This window comes from Homarus americanus, unplaced genomic scaffold, assembly GCF_018991925.1.
Source record: "Homarus americanus isolate GMGI-L3 unplaced genomic scaffold, GMGI_Hamer_2.0 scaffold34360, whole genome shotgun sequence".
NCBI classification, from domain to species: Eukaryota; Metazoa; Arthropoda; class Malacostraca; order Decapoda; family Nephropidae; genus Homarus; species Homarus americanus.
Genome location: NW_024739403.1, coordinates 6138793 through 6155730, shown reverse-complemented (window position 1 = coordinate 6155730; position 16938 = coordinate 6138793). Strand labels below are relative to the sequence as shown.

General features: G+C 39.0%; 2 protein-coding genes across 5 annotated transcripts; both read right to left on the bottom strand.

Moving 5' to 3' along the window:
* Positions 1-569: 569 nt before the first annotated feature.
* Positions 570-6080, bottom strand: LOC121874622. The gene is made up of 5 exons (XM_042378851.1): positions 6029-6080; positions 3437-3443; positions 2489-2672; positions 1871-2056; positions 570-611 (listed from the first exon to the last, which is right to left on the bottom strand). Exons 1-5 carry the CDS (start codon positions 6078-6080, stop codon positions 570-572), a joined length of 471 nt encoding a protein of 156 aa, XP_042234785.1.
* On the bottom strand, positions 1823-15768 carry LOC121874577. Of its 4 annotated transcripts, XM_042378778.1 has the most exons (8): positions 15594-15754; positions 14669-14744; positions 14491-14632; positions 7439-9228; positions 6029-6268; positions 3160-3313; positions 2489-2672; positions 1823-2056 (listed from the first exon to the last, which is right to left on the bottom strand). In XM_042378778.1, exons 1-4 carry the CDS (start codon positions 15601-15603, stop codon positions 8434-8436), a joined length of 1023 nt encoding a protein of 340 aa, XP_042234712.1. In that variant the 5' UTR covers positions 15604-15754; the 3' UTR covers positions 1823-2056; positions 2489-2672; positions 3160-3313; positions 6029-6268; positions 7439-8433. The 4 variants fall into 4 exon arrangements, with proteins under 4 accessions (XP_042234712.1, XP_042234711.1, XP_042234709.1 ...); XM_042378777.1 differs by having other exon boundaries at positions 14491-14740; positions 15594-15768; XM_042378775.1 differs by having other exon boundaries at positions 14491-14744.
* Between the last annotated feature and the right edge of the window lie 1170 nt (positions 15769-16938).

The window sequence follows — 16938 nt, the reverse complement described above, 5'->3', positions numbered from 1 at the left end:
CCCTTTCGAGAGTCCCAGCAAGGGTTGCTACTCCATCGCTAGACAGATGCACCCCATCCCTAGCATAAAGGTCCCTTCTGCCATAGAAGTTGTCCCAGTTGTCAATGAATGGGACTGATATTGACTTGCAATATCTGTCAAGACGTCCGTTAACACCAACTGCCCTTGACAACCATTCATTTCCAACTCCCCTTCTAGGCAGGACACCACATATGATAGGGATCCCTCCCTAACACGTTCTATAGCTGCCTTGAACTTATCAAGAAGCTCCTCACTCCTACACCGGCCAATATCATTGCCTCCTGCACTAAGGCAGATAATGGGTTTGTTCCCATTACCAGACTAGATATTGTCCATCTTGTCAACTATATCCCCCACCCCAGCTCCTGGCAAACACACCCTCATCCTATTTTCATCTTTACCGCAAAAAGCTCTGTCCATGTACCGTACCTGTGAGTAGTCAACAATCAAGATTTTCCTACCTTCCCCGTCAGCCCTGTCCCCGACCATACTACCTTAACACCTTAAGGTTTCATAATATTCTCCAGCACAGGTTATGCTTATTGTGATCAGTGAAGGGACAAAGATATACAAAAGATATCTTCCTCTTCCTGAAACAAAGAATTTGTTACTTAAGATACTAAAGTAATATTTGACTGACCTGTTGATGAGAGGAAGCGACTGGTTACGGGGGTGTATTAAATATTTAGTTTTTACTTTATTTTTCCTTAATTTCAGGTACTGTATATTAAATACGTCCTTGCATCTTTAAGCACTGTATAGGTAAAAATTAATGCAAGAACTTTTAAAAATGCTAATTTGTGTCGTAGCTTGAGTGAGCCAGGTACAAGCATTCTTATGCCTCCTGTAATGGCAAAACTTTTGAATAACTAAACTTTGAGAATTCAAGTCCTGGCCGGTGGGTATTACTCCCTGACCTGAGTGTAAATGACACACACACACAAATATTTTACAGTATTTAAGTTGAGTGTTAGTATGATAAACCTTGATATATATATATATATATATATATATATATATATATATATATATATATATATATATATATATATATATATATATATATATATATATATATATATATATATATACACAGTATATATATATATATATGACGTGTGTGTGTGTGTGTGTGTGTCACGCCGCTTTGTGATTGTGATAACCAGTGATAACCGTCCGATGCAGTATTAATTCTCAAGTGACGTTTATGTCAAACAGGGATGACTTTCAGTATTTATTGCGGTAACTTAGAGGAAAATAGTTCATGAATGCTCAAATTTATTTAAATAACTATCATAACTAAGCTACTTTAAAAATAAATTAGGTTAGAAAAGGTAACTTTAGCTTAGGTTAGGTTAGTTAGGCAGTAATAATTCGACACAAGTATACTTTTGTGTAGTGTGCAGTCGGGAAAAAAGTTGTCCAACGCTCTAAGCTTCATACAGTATGACAAAACAAACGATAATTCTGAACATTAGTGTCTGAGGATGTTTTATTGCATATTAAATTACTTCTTTTAACCTGTAAATACTTTAAAGACGAGTAATATATTATAATATTACGCAATACTGAGAGTCACTTCATAACTAGGCATACCAACTATTCTGAGATGATACAAGCCATAGTGGCAAAAAATATTTTAAGGCTTCATGATTCTTGAAAACTTTCCTTAGTATAAATTAAGAAAAACAGTTGAAACATTCCCTGAAAATAACCACTCAGTCACTAATGAGTATGTGTAATGACTCCATGAAGTCTTAAGATATTGTATTCATTCAGCAAAGATGAAGAAACTCTCGTGGCTGTAATATAGTTTTTAATTTGGTAGTAATGAAGCAAACACTTTAACCTCAACAAGCTGGAGCATATGATCTTCAGGAGTCACTCGCTGGATACTGATGTATCTGCCAGAGACGCCGTCCTTCCTGTCACAGGCGATGTGTCCCTGAGAGATGTCATACGGACCCTTGTAGGTGGAGAACAACGTGTAAGACGACAAGTTTCCAGACTCCTCCCGTACATCACCCACACGAACCTGAGATGTACACAGAAATGTAAATAAAGATATCAGGTGTACATAAAAGAAAAACACAAGGACCCACACCATATATAAGTAAACAAGAATCTGAAAGAACACAGTGTAAAAATATGTACACAGGTAATGTAAACAAACTTGTGGTGTACATAAGTAAAAAAAGACCTGCTTCCATGTTCATGCAGCTTCGGTACACACTGCTTCCATGTACACACTACGTCCTTGTGCACACACTACCTCCTCGTACACACACTACTTCCTCGTACACACACTTCCTCATACACACACTTCCTCATACACACACTTCCTCATACACACACTACTTCCTCGTACACACACTACTTCCTCGTACACACTTCCTCATACACACACTAATTCCTCGTACACACACTTCCTCAAACACACTAGAAAATATCCTAAGTTGGAACTCACTTCGATGTCGTGGGACCTTAATAAGCAGCAACTATCTTGTCTCATGGTGATCCTGACTCTGTAGATGGTTCGCGTGTAGCTGAGGTCCACCGCCCACCAGGGGTACACCAGCCTGTAGGCTGAGTGGTAGAAGTTGAGTGAAGCCGAGATATCATCACCGTCCACTGCCAAGTCAGAGTTAAGGCTGTGTGGAAGGAAAGAATATAGAGAAATAAAATTAAGAATAATGATATATACTAAAACGCTGACAATCTCGAGTGAATATAATGCCATCCTCTTTGTCACTTTGCCACAACAAGGTAACAACACAAATTCTAGCTAGATCCAAGTATCAGTGGAAGTTGTCAATAAAGGAATATGTGTGGAAAACATGTGTGTATATCAGACAATATATAAAGGAATGAGAAGCGAGAAACCCTGATTTTGTGGCACTGAGCGTTGACTGTTGTAAAGTGAATACTTTGTGGTGCTTATTGAACAAAGGCTTAACCCCCCCCACCATCAAAAAAGGTACACATGGGGTAGCGAAGTTCATCAAGTGAAGGTGTGAGATAATGAAAAGAAATAATAAGGTGGGATTGACATTACTGTATTGAAAACAGAGCAGAATAAAGTATTAAAATAGCATGAACAACACATATCCCTTCCGGGGGTGAGGGTGATAGGCATACATAATGTTGTTGGATATAAAGGGAGTACTGGCTAAGGTGAGTTTCCCCTGAGCGACCTCCTCCAGCGTGTTTGTTGGCGGGGTAGCGACCATCTTGAGGGCGTTAGTGTCGACACCCAGACCTTCCCCCTCCAACGTGCAGTTCTTGATGTTGCCTGTGTGTTGATGCTGCTCTTAGTGTGTAATAATAATAACAATAATAATAATAATAATACATAGTAATATTAATAAAGAGTAATAATAATAATAAATAACGGTTTATTGACAGAAACATGCACCCAAAGGCTGTAAATACACAATGAACAGAAATAAAATGGATTAAATTTGGTTACACGTGAGAGTGGGTCATTTAACAAAGGCATTCATTACAAAAAAGAGGAGGAAACATTGGGTGAATATACAAGTTACAGAAACTACAGCATGGTGGCATATTTTGTAGGGCTAATGCAGCTGTGGTGTTGGACAGCTGCACATGTTGTGGCGGTCTGTTACCAAACTGGTAGTTGGACATATAATAAAGATGAGAAGGAGCTGATAGGGTCAGGGTAGTAAGTGCCTCTTGATAGACGATTTACAGTAGGAGTATGGCACTGTCATCCAGGAATCAATTGCCATGTGGTGTTTAGGGTATCAGGACAACTGACCCCCGGAGGATAGAGAGAAATAAAAGGTGAAAAGGGTAGAGAGAGAGAGAGGTCGCTCGTTCTATCCTGGGCCTCTCCCACTTCACCAATCACAATAGTTTACATTTAACCATTATAGAAATAAGGTAATATATGTGACAATTGTACTGTACGTGAATTATGTAAAGGAGTGTAACTTTAATAAGTCTAGGGATATATTTTAACCTAATGCCTCAGAAATTTGATATAAAAATAGCTTATATTGTTATATCTCAGTTATATGCGTTAAACTGTGGCGACCCGTGGCAGGGTGAAACTATGGGAAAATTTCTTTATGCCATTTGGCTCTGTCTTCCAGCAGTGATTGGGAACCTGGGCGTTAATAGATTGACGGGTCGCGGTTCGGGGTAATGGTTAGTCAGTGCAGTTGGTAAGTTGTCCGGGCTTGGATTATTCCTTGACACTGGATCATAAAGCTCGTTAAATTAAAATTTGGTTGCTGTTTCAACCCCTTAAATAAATTCAACCTTGGGTGGCCCTCGGACCGACCAGCCTCGGACATTATTATATTAAACGGAAACTTGCACAATAGGATAATGTTATCTGGTCATCCTTTTCTCTGCGTTAAGTAAAAAAAAAATGGGTGAAGCAAATATTGTTCTTTACTAACTTACAAGAGCTATACAACACTGTGTCGCCCTTGAATATATAAACTGGGACTCAGTGTGCCCAGATTCTGACCAAACCTGGCGTAATCCAACCTTACATAAAAAAACACTAATTTAACCCAACCTAGCTAAATAATCTTGAATCATAACTCACCTAACCAAACATGGACTACTCAATTCTAATCTAACCAACCCCAAGCCTAACCTAACCTAACCAAACTCTAAATTAACCTTACCAAACATCTGATCTAACTGAGTGTTTCTTTATCTGCCCTTAACAAACCCAAGTCCACGGATTTAGTAGGAAATTTTTAGCCTGGCTCTAGGTGAGGGTTCGTATCCGGGTCCTGTGAGAGTTGGCCTCTCATATACAGTACAAAGTCGTTCATACTCGCGCTTCGCTTACAATAAAATCCAGTATTCTTCATTTCTGGCCCTATGACCTTTAGTAATGGGTCACCAAAACATTATCAATGTCCGGGATATTGACAATAAACTTACCTGGAAAAAAATGAGTGTCTATATATTTCGGGGTCTAGAAGATACAGGTGACCAAATGAAGGTTAAAGCAATTGGAAAACTGTAAAACATCTCTCTCTCTCTCTCTCTCATCGGCGCCAATTTCTCATCTAAAATGCTTTCAGTTAAGCGTTTTGCCGTCATTAATGGTTGTTGATCTTTCATAAACCATTTCTTGGGTCATTAACGGTGAGTGAAAGTACTGCTGTAGAGTGAAGTCATTAAAGGTATTGATCTAGGGGGCTATAAATATTGTATATAAGTGGACCAACAGCCCAGGGCAGTTATGATCCAGTCCTCAAAAAAATCTATTTAAGTAGTCAAGCTTTTGTTATTTGCTTTCAATTAACATTCGCAGTTGGTCACCTTTGACCGGGTAAATTATGAATAAGAGAGCGAGGGGGAGGGGGAAACTAAGAGAGAAAAATATTGAGAATGAACTGCATAGGAAAATAACAATAAAGGCAGAGAGAGAGAGAGAGAGAGAGAGAGAGAGAGAGAGAGAGAGAGAGAGAGAGAGAGCTTATCAATACGATTTTTGTGTGTACATTTCCGGGTCTATAAATAGCTGACAATATTCTTTAACTCGGCATATATTATTTGTATTTGCTATGAATTGGTAAACGACTTCTAAACTCAGTGGTAAACTATTCACCTCGGCAGCAAAGAGTCCCGAGTTCGATTCCCAGTCAGAGTTGAACTCATACATGTTCGCAGTCTGTTTTACCAGTAACGGAGCGACAGGTATAGTTTACAACACTTCAGTTATGTATGATTCGTGTTGTTTGAGAAGCACATCATTCCACCTCCACTGTTGACAAGCTCCAGTATACTTCAGTAGACTCGGAGTATCTGTCATTACACTTAACACGCTGGGTATTTATTTAACTAAGGTGTACACAAAGTTGGTCCTGAGAAACATTATCATACATAGCTGAGGTCGATGGACTCGTTAGAACGTGAATTCAGATCATGAGAATGGATGAATGGATGATGAGTTGACACAATAATGGAAAGTACTGAGGGAGTATTGTGCCACAAGACTGATGATGTGACTCACTTGTGAAGGTGTACTGGATGGCTCTCTTCTCCATGGCGAGGGCAGCACACATAATCCCTGACTCGGTCCTGTAGTGTTGTTGCGGCAAAATTTCCGGCGTTAACTCAGGAAGACACTCACTAATTCGCCCGATAGTCACCTTGGTGTTGTGGGCGGCCAACACGATGATGACAGATGCCCACGTCACTGCCCACCCGCCCACGGTCATCACCCAACCCACGGTTGCCATCACTCAGGGTTCTGTTAATACAAGAGGAAATCATAATTTACCATCAACAAAATTTCTCCAATTAACTACAATTCATTAAAGTTTATTTAATTACTTTAACAACGATGTTTCAGGAATAGATCACGTGAACTGCAATGCTTTCCCAGTCGCAATGCCTTATCGCAATGAATTTGTCCCGTTGGTGCAGTCCCGTAAATTATTAAATATTAATGTTGTTTTTAAGTAGGACTCAACTATTACTAATATATTAATCAAGAATAGCCCAACCTTGAATGTAAATGGAAGTGTTTACTGCATTACATGTAGCAACTGCAATGAAAATTATGTAGGACACACTGGGAAAGCATTGCAACTCAGAATTAAACAGCACAAGTACAATATCAGAACAGCATCTGAAAGCAGTGCACTGTTCGTTCATGTTAGGAACAATAATCATCCCATAGATTGGGAAAACAGCTTAGAAGTGTACAAATCATCATGTGTCACAGAAAGACTTCTGGTTGAAGCTAGTTTGGTTAGGGAATTGAATTCTATAAACCTTAGTGATGGTCAGTACAAAACTGATAATATGTAACACAAATTTATTTATCAGTGGCCGAAGGTTAAAAATGCTTTGTAAGCATTGGAGTTAGATGTAGGATGGATGATTAGTGGGTCCCATATTTTTTACCTGAATTACAGTATATATAATGTAGTAAGAAGAGCAATATGGATGTGAGACGTGAACAATTACAAACAGAAAAAAAAGGTTGGAAGTTTATTGAATACGGAATTTTTAGACGGATTTTTTGCGCTGTATATGACATGGAGGAGAAGGTATAATGTGGAGATCAGGAAGTTGTGGGGGCAATGTGGAGTCCAAGATGTACTGTGCTCAAGGAGACTCTCTGATGGTCTGGACACAGCGCGAGGAAGGGGGATGACAGACTTCCTAACGAATGGCAGAGTGGATGACGTTCGACCACTGGGCAGACAGGTTAAACGACAACAGTAGACAAGACACCGAGGATTTGGCTTCAGGCGTGTAGAATTGGGAGGATACAGATAGCCACAGACAGACATGGAGAAGCTTGGTGATGGAACATAAGGCCCGAGGGTCACTGATATAAGACTAAGAGTATAGTTCACATTACAGTTACAAAATAATATATAGTTCACAATAACAGCAACAGCAAAAATACCTTTGTTTTTGTGATGAAGCAACAGGAACAATAACGCGGGTTGAAGTACAGTAGCGGCAACTGGAGCGTGTGAGCACTGGCCAACGTCTCGTGGTATACTGGCCTCACCCACCACCTGCTGGTCACCTCAGTTACGGTAATAGACGCCGTCCGTCGTGAGCCATAGGTCTGCTACTGATATAGTTGTGATGGTGCTACAAATGGCTGCTTCTCATGAGACATGAAACAAGTAGAGTTGTGTTTATTCATGACCGTCGTAACACTGGGACCAGCAAGGTCAGGGACTCCTCCAATATTCCAAGCCTTTACTGGCTGCCTCACAACCTCATCCTTTTGTGGGCATGAGAAAAAGACAGCCCGTCCAACATGGGAAAGATTTCCAGATGTTACTGGTGCGTTCCTGGAGTCTGACGATCCTTGAGATTTGTTGTTTGATGTACTACAGAACCACCGCCTTTGATATATATATTTTTTATATTCCAGTAAATTTTGTGAGACAAATATTTTTACCTGTATGTCATACTTTTAATAAGCAAATGCATGTTTTTAGTAACTATTTCTAATGTTTTTGTGTGTTTTTTTTCACGTGTACAAAGGGTCGGTTTTAGGAGAACAAAAAATTATCTACATCTTGAACAATTGTATGACATGTAGAGATTGTCTGGTGAGAACGATAAAAAAAAGATCTCTAACATTTCCCGAGAGTTTATCAGTTCTTCTTTCTCCGTGGAGGATATTTAGTAAAGGTCGTGACATTTATTCGTTGTAATTTTTTCTTGACATTATCACATCACCGGGAAACACACAGAAGGAGAGAAGGTTGAAGAAAATAACTCTCGGATTGTACATTTTTGTGTCGACTGATTTTGCATCAATGCTAAGCTGTTGTTAATGTCTTTGTCTGATTATTTTTTTTTTGCGGAAAGTTCGCTGACCTTAAACACACGACTGTTTCCGTCCGCTCGTGTTGCTCTTAACTGTTAACCATTTTCATGCTACTCCAAGGAAGACATTTGGTGTAGTTGATGGTACTGATCGTCAGTAAGTTTAAAAAAGAACTCTAGGTTATGTGGGAGACCTTCGTCAGGATGCTTGTGATCGTAAGTCTTGATCTTCTTCAGGCACAAATCTTCCCCGTCAGGATTCCTATACCAGGGTCCCCCTCGCACCTTAGGGTCATATTCCGGCAGAAAGGGCATAGTGGGATCCATCCGGGATGTTACGAGGAACCTTGTTGTGACCTGATACTCATGCTCTTCTATGACCTCCATCAGGTAGATCTCGGTCTCGTAGAAGTTCCTGAGGTACCTCATCACTGACCTGAAGTTTAACTTGAAAGTTACACTGCCAGGACCTCCTTGGTGGAGTTGACGGCAGGTGAACAAGAGTCCCCTAGTGTCTTGACCTGTCATCATTGAGCTCAGGACCGTGTGATGCTGATTCCAATTCAAGGAAACAAACACCAGTGACCAAACTTCTTCGGCTTCCATATGTTTCTTAGGTTCTACGGTTCCCACGATCTCCTGAGGAGGCTGATAGTCGTTGTCAGCTATTTCGTGATCTAACATCTGCGACTTCGAGGTGACAAGCGCCAGTGACTGGACTTCCTCAACGTCCGCATGTTCTTCAAGATGAACGATACAAACGATTTCGCGGAAGGGTTGATAATCATCTTCACACACACAAAGACTGGTAGGTGACCCCGGCCTCCAGACGAGAAGTATCTGTGATTCATCTGTGGCTTCCCTCTTGAGTACCTTGTCTTCGGGCTCTTGAGGAACCTCGTGAACCTAGAATGTAATGTTGCTGATAGTATATGTATATCCATCAGCTCTTTAACCCATATATATATGCAAGTAAATCACTGTGGGTGCGCTTGATCCAGGTATATGCTGATAACCACAAGGAAAGAAGAAAACACGAAGTTCCCAAGCGCTGTCTTGTAATTCACATCTTCAGGGGTGAGTACAGACTAAGGAGAAGTACAAAACAATGTTTGTATATATATATATATATATACAGATCCTACTAATCTTCAAAAACCACTGCAGCAGTCGGTAGTCAGGTCAGAGGGTAAGCTGACCCAACCTTCTCACCTGGTTACAAATCTTCTTAATTATGAAATTATCCAGTTTATACATACCATTACTCAAATTCATGTTGACGGATTCGGTATGTTTAATGAGACTAGATTCTATAATGTTCCAACTGTCAATTGAATTACAAGGTAATATTGAGGAGGCATTATCCCAGTCAATGCAATGCTTATTATCCTTCAAATGAACAAACAGAGCATTGGATTCCTGGCCTGTCCTAACACTCTATTTATGTTGTTTAAGTCTAGTTACAAGATCTTTACCTGTCTGGCCTAAGTAAAACATATTACATTCCTTGCAAGGAACCTTATAAATGCAGCCACCTGTGTTGTTGGGGGAGTTTTTGATTAACATTTGTTTAACAGTGCATGAGTTTTTAAATGCCACATTGACGTTCCAGGTTTTTATTTGTAAAGGAATTTGAGAGAAATTTTTGAGAAATGGTAATACTAAGAGATTCTTATGGTCATGGGTGGGCTTGGGATCGGTTCTATAGAAAGATTTCTTAGTAATGTTAAGGCATTTGTCTATGAAAGATCTAGGGTACTTAAGGTTCAAGCCAATATTATAGGTATATTTATATTCCTCATCAATGAATTCCGGGCTGCAAATTCTCAAAGCACGTAAAAACATTGATGAAAATACTGACTGTTTGACTCTATTATGGTGGGCAGAATAATAATGAATGTATGAACACACATTAGTAGGTTTCCTATAAATACTGAACTTAAAGGTGTTACCTATTCTGTGTATCAGACAGTCTAGGAATGGCAATTTACAGTCATGCTCTAATTCCACAGTGAATTTGATCGAGGGGGCTAAGTTATTAAGTTGTGGCAGGGAAGCTTTTAGGTCTTCATTACTTGGCCAGAGACATAATACATCATCAACATATCTAAACCAGACTGCTGAGGGTGGTAAAATATTACTTAATAGTTTCTTTTCAAAGAATTCCATATAAAGGCTGCTTAATATAGGTGAGAGTGGATTACCCATTGCCATACCAAATATTTGAGCATAATATTCTCCATTGAATTCAAATTTACAATCCTTAATACATAGTTTGATGAGTTCGATGAAGTCGTCTTTCAAGACGGGCAATGAAATATTATCTAGGGAATCTATGAGGAACTCCAGTAAATCATCAACTGACCAGTTTAAAATCATAATTAATGTGTAAGTTATTGAGTTTATCAACCAGATGCATATTATTCTTAATATTAGAGTTAGAAATGTTGCCAACTAGGGGCTTTAGTAAAGAAACTAACCATTTAGATAATTTATAAGGGATTGACCCAACTGAGCTGATGATGGGTCTTGCTGGGTTATTATGCTTGTGGGTCTTGATTACACCGTGCATGTATGGCAGTGGAGGGGATGTTGAAGTAACATAAGAACATAAGAAAGTGGGATACTGCAGGAGGCCGACTGGCCCATACAGGGCAGATCCCTTTCACACCCATCCCAGCACTTCCATGTGCCTATCCAACTTCGTCTTGAAGCTCCCTAGCGTCCCCGATCCTACTATAGCACTCGGTAGCCTATTCCACATATCCACAACTCTATTACCAAACCAGTGCTTGCCTATATCCTTTCTGAATCGGAATTTATCTAATTTAAAGCCATTTGTTCTAGTTATTTCGTTATTACTGAGCTTCAGAACATCTTCCATTTTACCCTTGTTAATCCCACTTACCCACTTGAACACCTCTATCATATCTCCCCTAACTCTACGCCTCTCTAATGAATGCAAGCCTAAGCTTTTCAGCCTTTCTTCATATGGAAGGTTTCTAATATTATGGATCATTTTTGTCATTCTTCTTTGTACTCTCTCCAAAGAATCTATGTCCATTCTATAATAAGGACACCAGAATTGAACCGCATAATCCATGTGTGGCCTCACTAATGCTAGGTAAAGTTTCAAGATAACGTCAGCAGTTCTGTTACTCACAGACCTAGATATGAACCCAAGAATCCTGTTTGCCTTGTTGCGAACGCTAATACATTGTTTTCTAGGTTTCAAGTCGTTGCCAACAAATACACCTAGATCTTTTTCACAATCTGAGTTTTCTATTTCCGTGTTACCTAGTTTATACTTAACGTTTGTATTCGTCTTCCCTATCTGTAGTACCTTGCATTTATCAGTATTAAAATTCATTTGCCAGTCTACTGACCACTCATGTAAGGTATCTAGATCTCTTTGAAGGTGTTCAAAGTCACTGTCTGAATTTATCACTCTCCCCATTTTGGTATCATCTGCAAATTTACTAATCCTACTAGTTATACCTAAATCAAGATCATTAATGAATATAACAAACAGCAGAGGGCCTAATACAGATCCCTGGGGAACTCCGCTTTTGACCGCACCCCAGTCTGACTTTAATCCATTTATGCTGACTCTTTGTTTCCTACCAGTTAACCATGACCTAATCCAATTTAATAATGATCCACCTATTCCATGTGCTTCTACCTTCCTTATCAACCTCTCATGAGGGACTCTATCGAATGCTTTACTGAAATCTAAATAAATTATATCATATGACTTATCATTATCTACCGCTTCATATACTTCTGAGAAAAAGCTAAGCAAATTTGTGAGACAAGAACGTCCCTGGGTGAACCCGTGCTGAGAAGAATGAATTAAGTTGAATGTTTCAAGGTGGCTTCTGATTTTTGTAGCAATAATTGACTCTAGCAACTTGCCTATGATTGACGTGAGACTAATGGGACGGTAATTTGATGCAATTGATTTATCACCTTTTTTGAAAATCGGAACTACATTTGCAAGTTTCCAAGCTTCTGGCACTAGGCCCGATTCTAATGACTTATTAAATAAAACTGCTAATGGATTACTCAACTCATCTCTACATTCTTTTAATATTCTAGCATATACCTCGTCTGGACCAGGCGATTTATGAGGCTTCAGTTTGTTAATTACTTTAAGCACATCGTTACTAGTAACATTGATATTCATCAACATATTTTTTATACTGTCGTTATATACCTTATGAACTTCTGGAAACTGTGCTAGGTTTTCATTTGTGAATACGGAGAGAAAATGACTATTTAACGTACTACACATTTCTAACTCATCATCAGTCATTTCTCCTGTCGTAGTTTTAAGGGGACCTATTGTATCTCTAACCTTTGATTTATACAGTTGATAAAAAGCTTTGGGGTTATTTTTCGATTCGTTTGCTACCTTGATTTCATAATTTCTCTTTGCTTTCCTAATTTCTGTTTTTACCTGTCTTGTTAGGTTCTGATAGTAACCAAGTAAGATTTTCGCCTTTCTTAACTTTTCTATATACTCCTTTCTTTTTCCCTAGAAGATCTAAGAGTCTATTATTCATCCATTTTGGTTGGTTCCGTATCGATCTGAATTTTCTTTTAGGGATGTGTTTATTTTGAGCATTATGGATTGTCGCAATAAATTGTTCATAAGTAGCTGCTAAATTAAATTCGGGGTTCTCCCGTCCTAAGTTGACAGTTTCCGGAGGTGTGGGGGGATTAATCTTTTGACCATAGGGTCATCCCTTAGGTCTCTCCTTAAGCTACCGTAATTAGCCTTCCTAAAATCCGGGATCAAGGCCGAATTTTCCTTCTTCCTGCCATTCCATATTATGTTAAAATATATGGCTTTATGATCACTGTTTCCTAGTTCGTCTCCAATCCCAACATCTTTTACTAGATTTTCATTATTACTGAGAACTAAATCGAGGATATTATTTCCTCTAGTGGGCGAGTTTATGAATTGATATAAAAAACTATCTTGTACTACTTCTAGAAAATCTTCAGATTCATTATCGCTAAGTTGATTTTTCCAATCTATGCCTGAAAAGTTGAAATCGCCTAGAATACATACATTGTTTCTATCAGATGCCTTCTTTATTTCCTCCCATAGCAATTTACCATCGTTCCTACTCAAATTAGGTGGTCTATATATAACACCAATGACTACGGACTCATTGCCCTCACCAATCTCTACCCAAATACTTTCATTGTCGCTATTTGTTTTAATGTTTGATTTATTGCAGCTTTTTAATGACACCCTGATATACACTGCTACACCGCCCCCTCTCCTTCCTACTCTGTCAAATTTAAATAGGTTATATCCTGGAATATGAAATTCTGCTAAAAAATGTTTGCTGTTTGAATTTATCCATGTTTCCGTTATTGCAATTATATCTATGTTCTCTTTACTAACAATGGCCCTGAGCTGGTCCATTTTGTTACACAGGCTTCTACTATTAGTATAATAAACACTCAATATATTTCTTCCGTTTCTATCTGTTTTACATTTATTACTTTGATGTTTGTTATTATGACTAACTATATTTTCAGCATTATCTACTTCTGTTTCACTGCTGTTATTTTCACATGGTATTTTCCTCTCTTTACCATTGATGGGATTTGGACATATTAAAACCCCACCTTTACCACCCTGTCAACTATCTTCGCTAGCACCGCCACCCCCTTCCTACTTAAATGCACCCCATCCCTTGCATACATACTATCATCACCATAGTACAGGCTCCAACTATCAATGAATGGTGTCGACAGATGTTTAATGAGAGTAGCTTTGCCTCTCAATAGAGACTTCAGTTTTTTGTTGAACTGGGTGTTAACAGTGTTGAGAGGATTATTTATGAGCTTAGAATATGTTGCAGCGTCACATAAAAGGTCCTTCATTTTAGAAATATATTCATCTTTGTTTAAAATTACTACTGTGTTGGCTTTATCTGCTTTAGTGACATGTAGATCCTTATTTTTCTTAAGGGCTTGGATTGCTTTGGTGAATCTTTCTGGACAGTTTGGAACACAAGGCTTAGACATAGATGCATAATTTAACAAGCATCGTCCTTGCCCCCATTCGCGTCGTTTGATAAGGAATATTTTATCTGAGATATAGTTATTACTCATAAAAAGGAACAGAAGGTAGTATGTGTCACTTACTGTAGGGTCCTGGTGGGCGGCTGACACACTCCCACTTGTCGTGTCATCTGTTGTCTTCTTCCACACACGCGGCTTTTTCTTAGGTGTCAGGGATCTTTCCATACTCCCGCTTTCACTACACGTCTTTCCCATCAACCTCATCCTCTTCAGTTTCTTCATCCTCTCCAGTTTCTTCATCCTCACCAGTTTCTTCATCCTCTCCAGTTTCTTCATCCTCACCAGTTTCTTCATCCTCTTTGTCTTCGGTAATCTGCCTAGGTAAAGTGACAGAAGACATTAACATTCACAGTCATAATCCACAGCTCGTAACCGGGGCTTCAAATACTGAACTAAATTATCCATATATATTTTTTCTCTCTTTGTTCTTCTTCATTCTATTTATTCTTCTTTCACTTTTTCTTCAGGCATGATTCAGATCTCGACTCCTGCAGCTACACAGTTACGCCCCCACACACCCCTCATCACCCACACACCCGTACTAATTTAAGATAAGTAAGATCACATAAAATTAATGCATATAAAGTAAATTAGACCCGGAGTAAATATTTTTGGGGAAACATCCTTTTGTTCTCAAAAAATGAAAAGAAAGAAAAAATCAATCTCAGAGGGCAGCCATCTTGAAATCCAAAATTGACTCCTCTAAGGGCAAGAATCAGATTGGGTGTTAGCTCCTTGTGTACAGGTTCCCCACTGTGCTGAATATAATCGTGTCTCCATAGTGAAGGGGTTAATCTTATGTTAATTATTACAAGGGATATATCTACCAATCTTCATGCCTTTATCACTAATTTGAACAACTCTTCTCCTTATCCACTGAACCAGTATGAAAAGACTCTCCTGTGCACGATGCTCAGAGTTCTTAAGAGAAACAATCTAATGAATCAGGCTTCACTCACGGGAGGTGTCGACTCATTCCCGGTTGATCTTATTTTCACAAGTCGTTGTTTTAACGGCTTAACCTATAACTTTTTCTGCCTAAATAATATACCAGTTCCTGGGAATAGACTGAAGAATAAATACACACACATACATGCAGTACATACTGTACACACATCGTCAAGAGTAATAGACTAAAACATTTGAAAATTGCTGGCGTGTCTTACCGTGTTCCATTATAGCACTCAGCACACCTAACCCAACACTACTCGATCGATCAGCACAACAGTTTAACCACTTCACTACAGGGTCGCCACTTTCAATAATTGATTTGATAAACACCAAACGACTTAATTCAGCAGAGAAGACCCAGTACACAAGTGGCTAGTAGACTATCTCCCCTGATAATAATAATAATAATAATAATAACGCCAGTTGTTAATAATTTACGAGTGCATATATGGTATAAATGACGCATAATCGTTATCAGACGATAAGGCGATATTCTACGTGTCACAACCTGACAATTCTCCCAGGTGATAACAGGAGATAACACTGATATAACCGATATCATAAGTACACCTCTCGCTTAACATCCTTCGTTCCCTCTATTGTATCTATTTCAACAATTATTTATCTTTTAAACCTCTACAGCGGCCACAGACTCCACCAGCTGCTAGTGCTGTTATGGGTTTTTGTTTAATGAAAATTTACCGCCAAATCCCCATTCTAATTCGGATCATGACTTTGTTTGAACGTTTCCGAGCACTTGAGGTGACCCATGGAACAAGAGAGGATAATAATAATAATAATAATAATAATAATAATCCAGCGACCTTTCTTGCTCCTACAGCAACACCTAACCAGATCACCTGTAAATAATGTCCCGAAAATCAGTTTGTGATTCTAAACTCTCAAGGGATAACAGACGGGTGTACATACAGACAAATAAATGTATAAACTAAACATATATACAGACAATATTTAAGAGAGTAAACAACAAACATATTTACACAGAAGTCAATGAAATATTCACCAACTGACGACAAACTTGTATATGAAAACAAGGAAGATCGAGAATTAGTGACACTTGCCTTAAGATGACGTTGATGATAAACAAAATTATTCCCACAATCGCGAAAAACATCCATACGTCAGGTCATCAGGAAAAACAGCCCATTGAGGTAATGACAGGAAGAAGAAGAATAAATGGTAAATTTAGTGAGTGGATAAACAGTAATTGAGTCACACACACACACACACACACACACACACACACACACACACACACACACACACACACACACACACTCTCTCTCTCTCTCTCCTAACATCCTGAACCTAAATAAGGGGTCCTACCTTGCTACACTCACCCGCAGGGCCAGTACCCCCCTAACAACTTCTACTCTACCCTACCAGCCCTATATACTCCTAATACACGGGCCCTTACCCTAAGCATGGCTCTGGCGGCCACCAGTACCAACCAATCACGTGAACCTCCTCCACTAAACTTTTTTCTCCACATTTACCGAGTCCCAGAAAGACGACCTAAGAGAGAGAGAGAGAGAGAGA

Coding starts and splice junctions, on each gene's coding strand:
- LOC121874622 (XM_042378851.1), bottom strand. CDS start 6,080: ATGTGTGCTGCCCTCGCCATGGAGAAGAGAGCCATCCAGTACACCTTC. Junction 2,057..2,488: donor TAAGGTCCCACGACATCGAA/GTGAGTTCCAAC, acceptor TGTACATCTCAG/GTTCGTGTGGGTGATGTACG. Junction 612..1,870: donor ATATGCTCCAGCTTGTTGAG/GTTAAAGTGTTT, acceptor TCTTTGTTTCAG/GAAGAGGAAGATATCTTTTG.
- LOC121874577 (XM_042378775.1), bottom strand. Junction 9,229..14,490: donor CCGCCCACCAGGACCCTACA/GTAAGTGACACA, acceptor ATTACATTCTAG/GTTCACGAGGTTCCTCAAGA.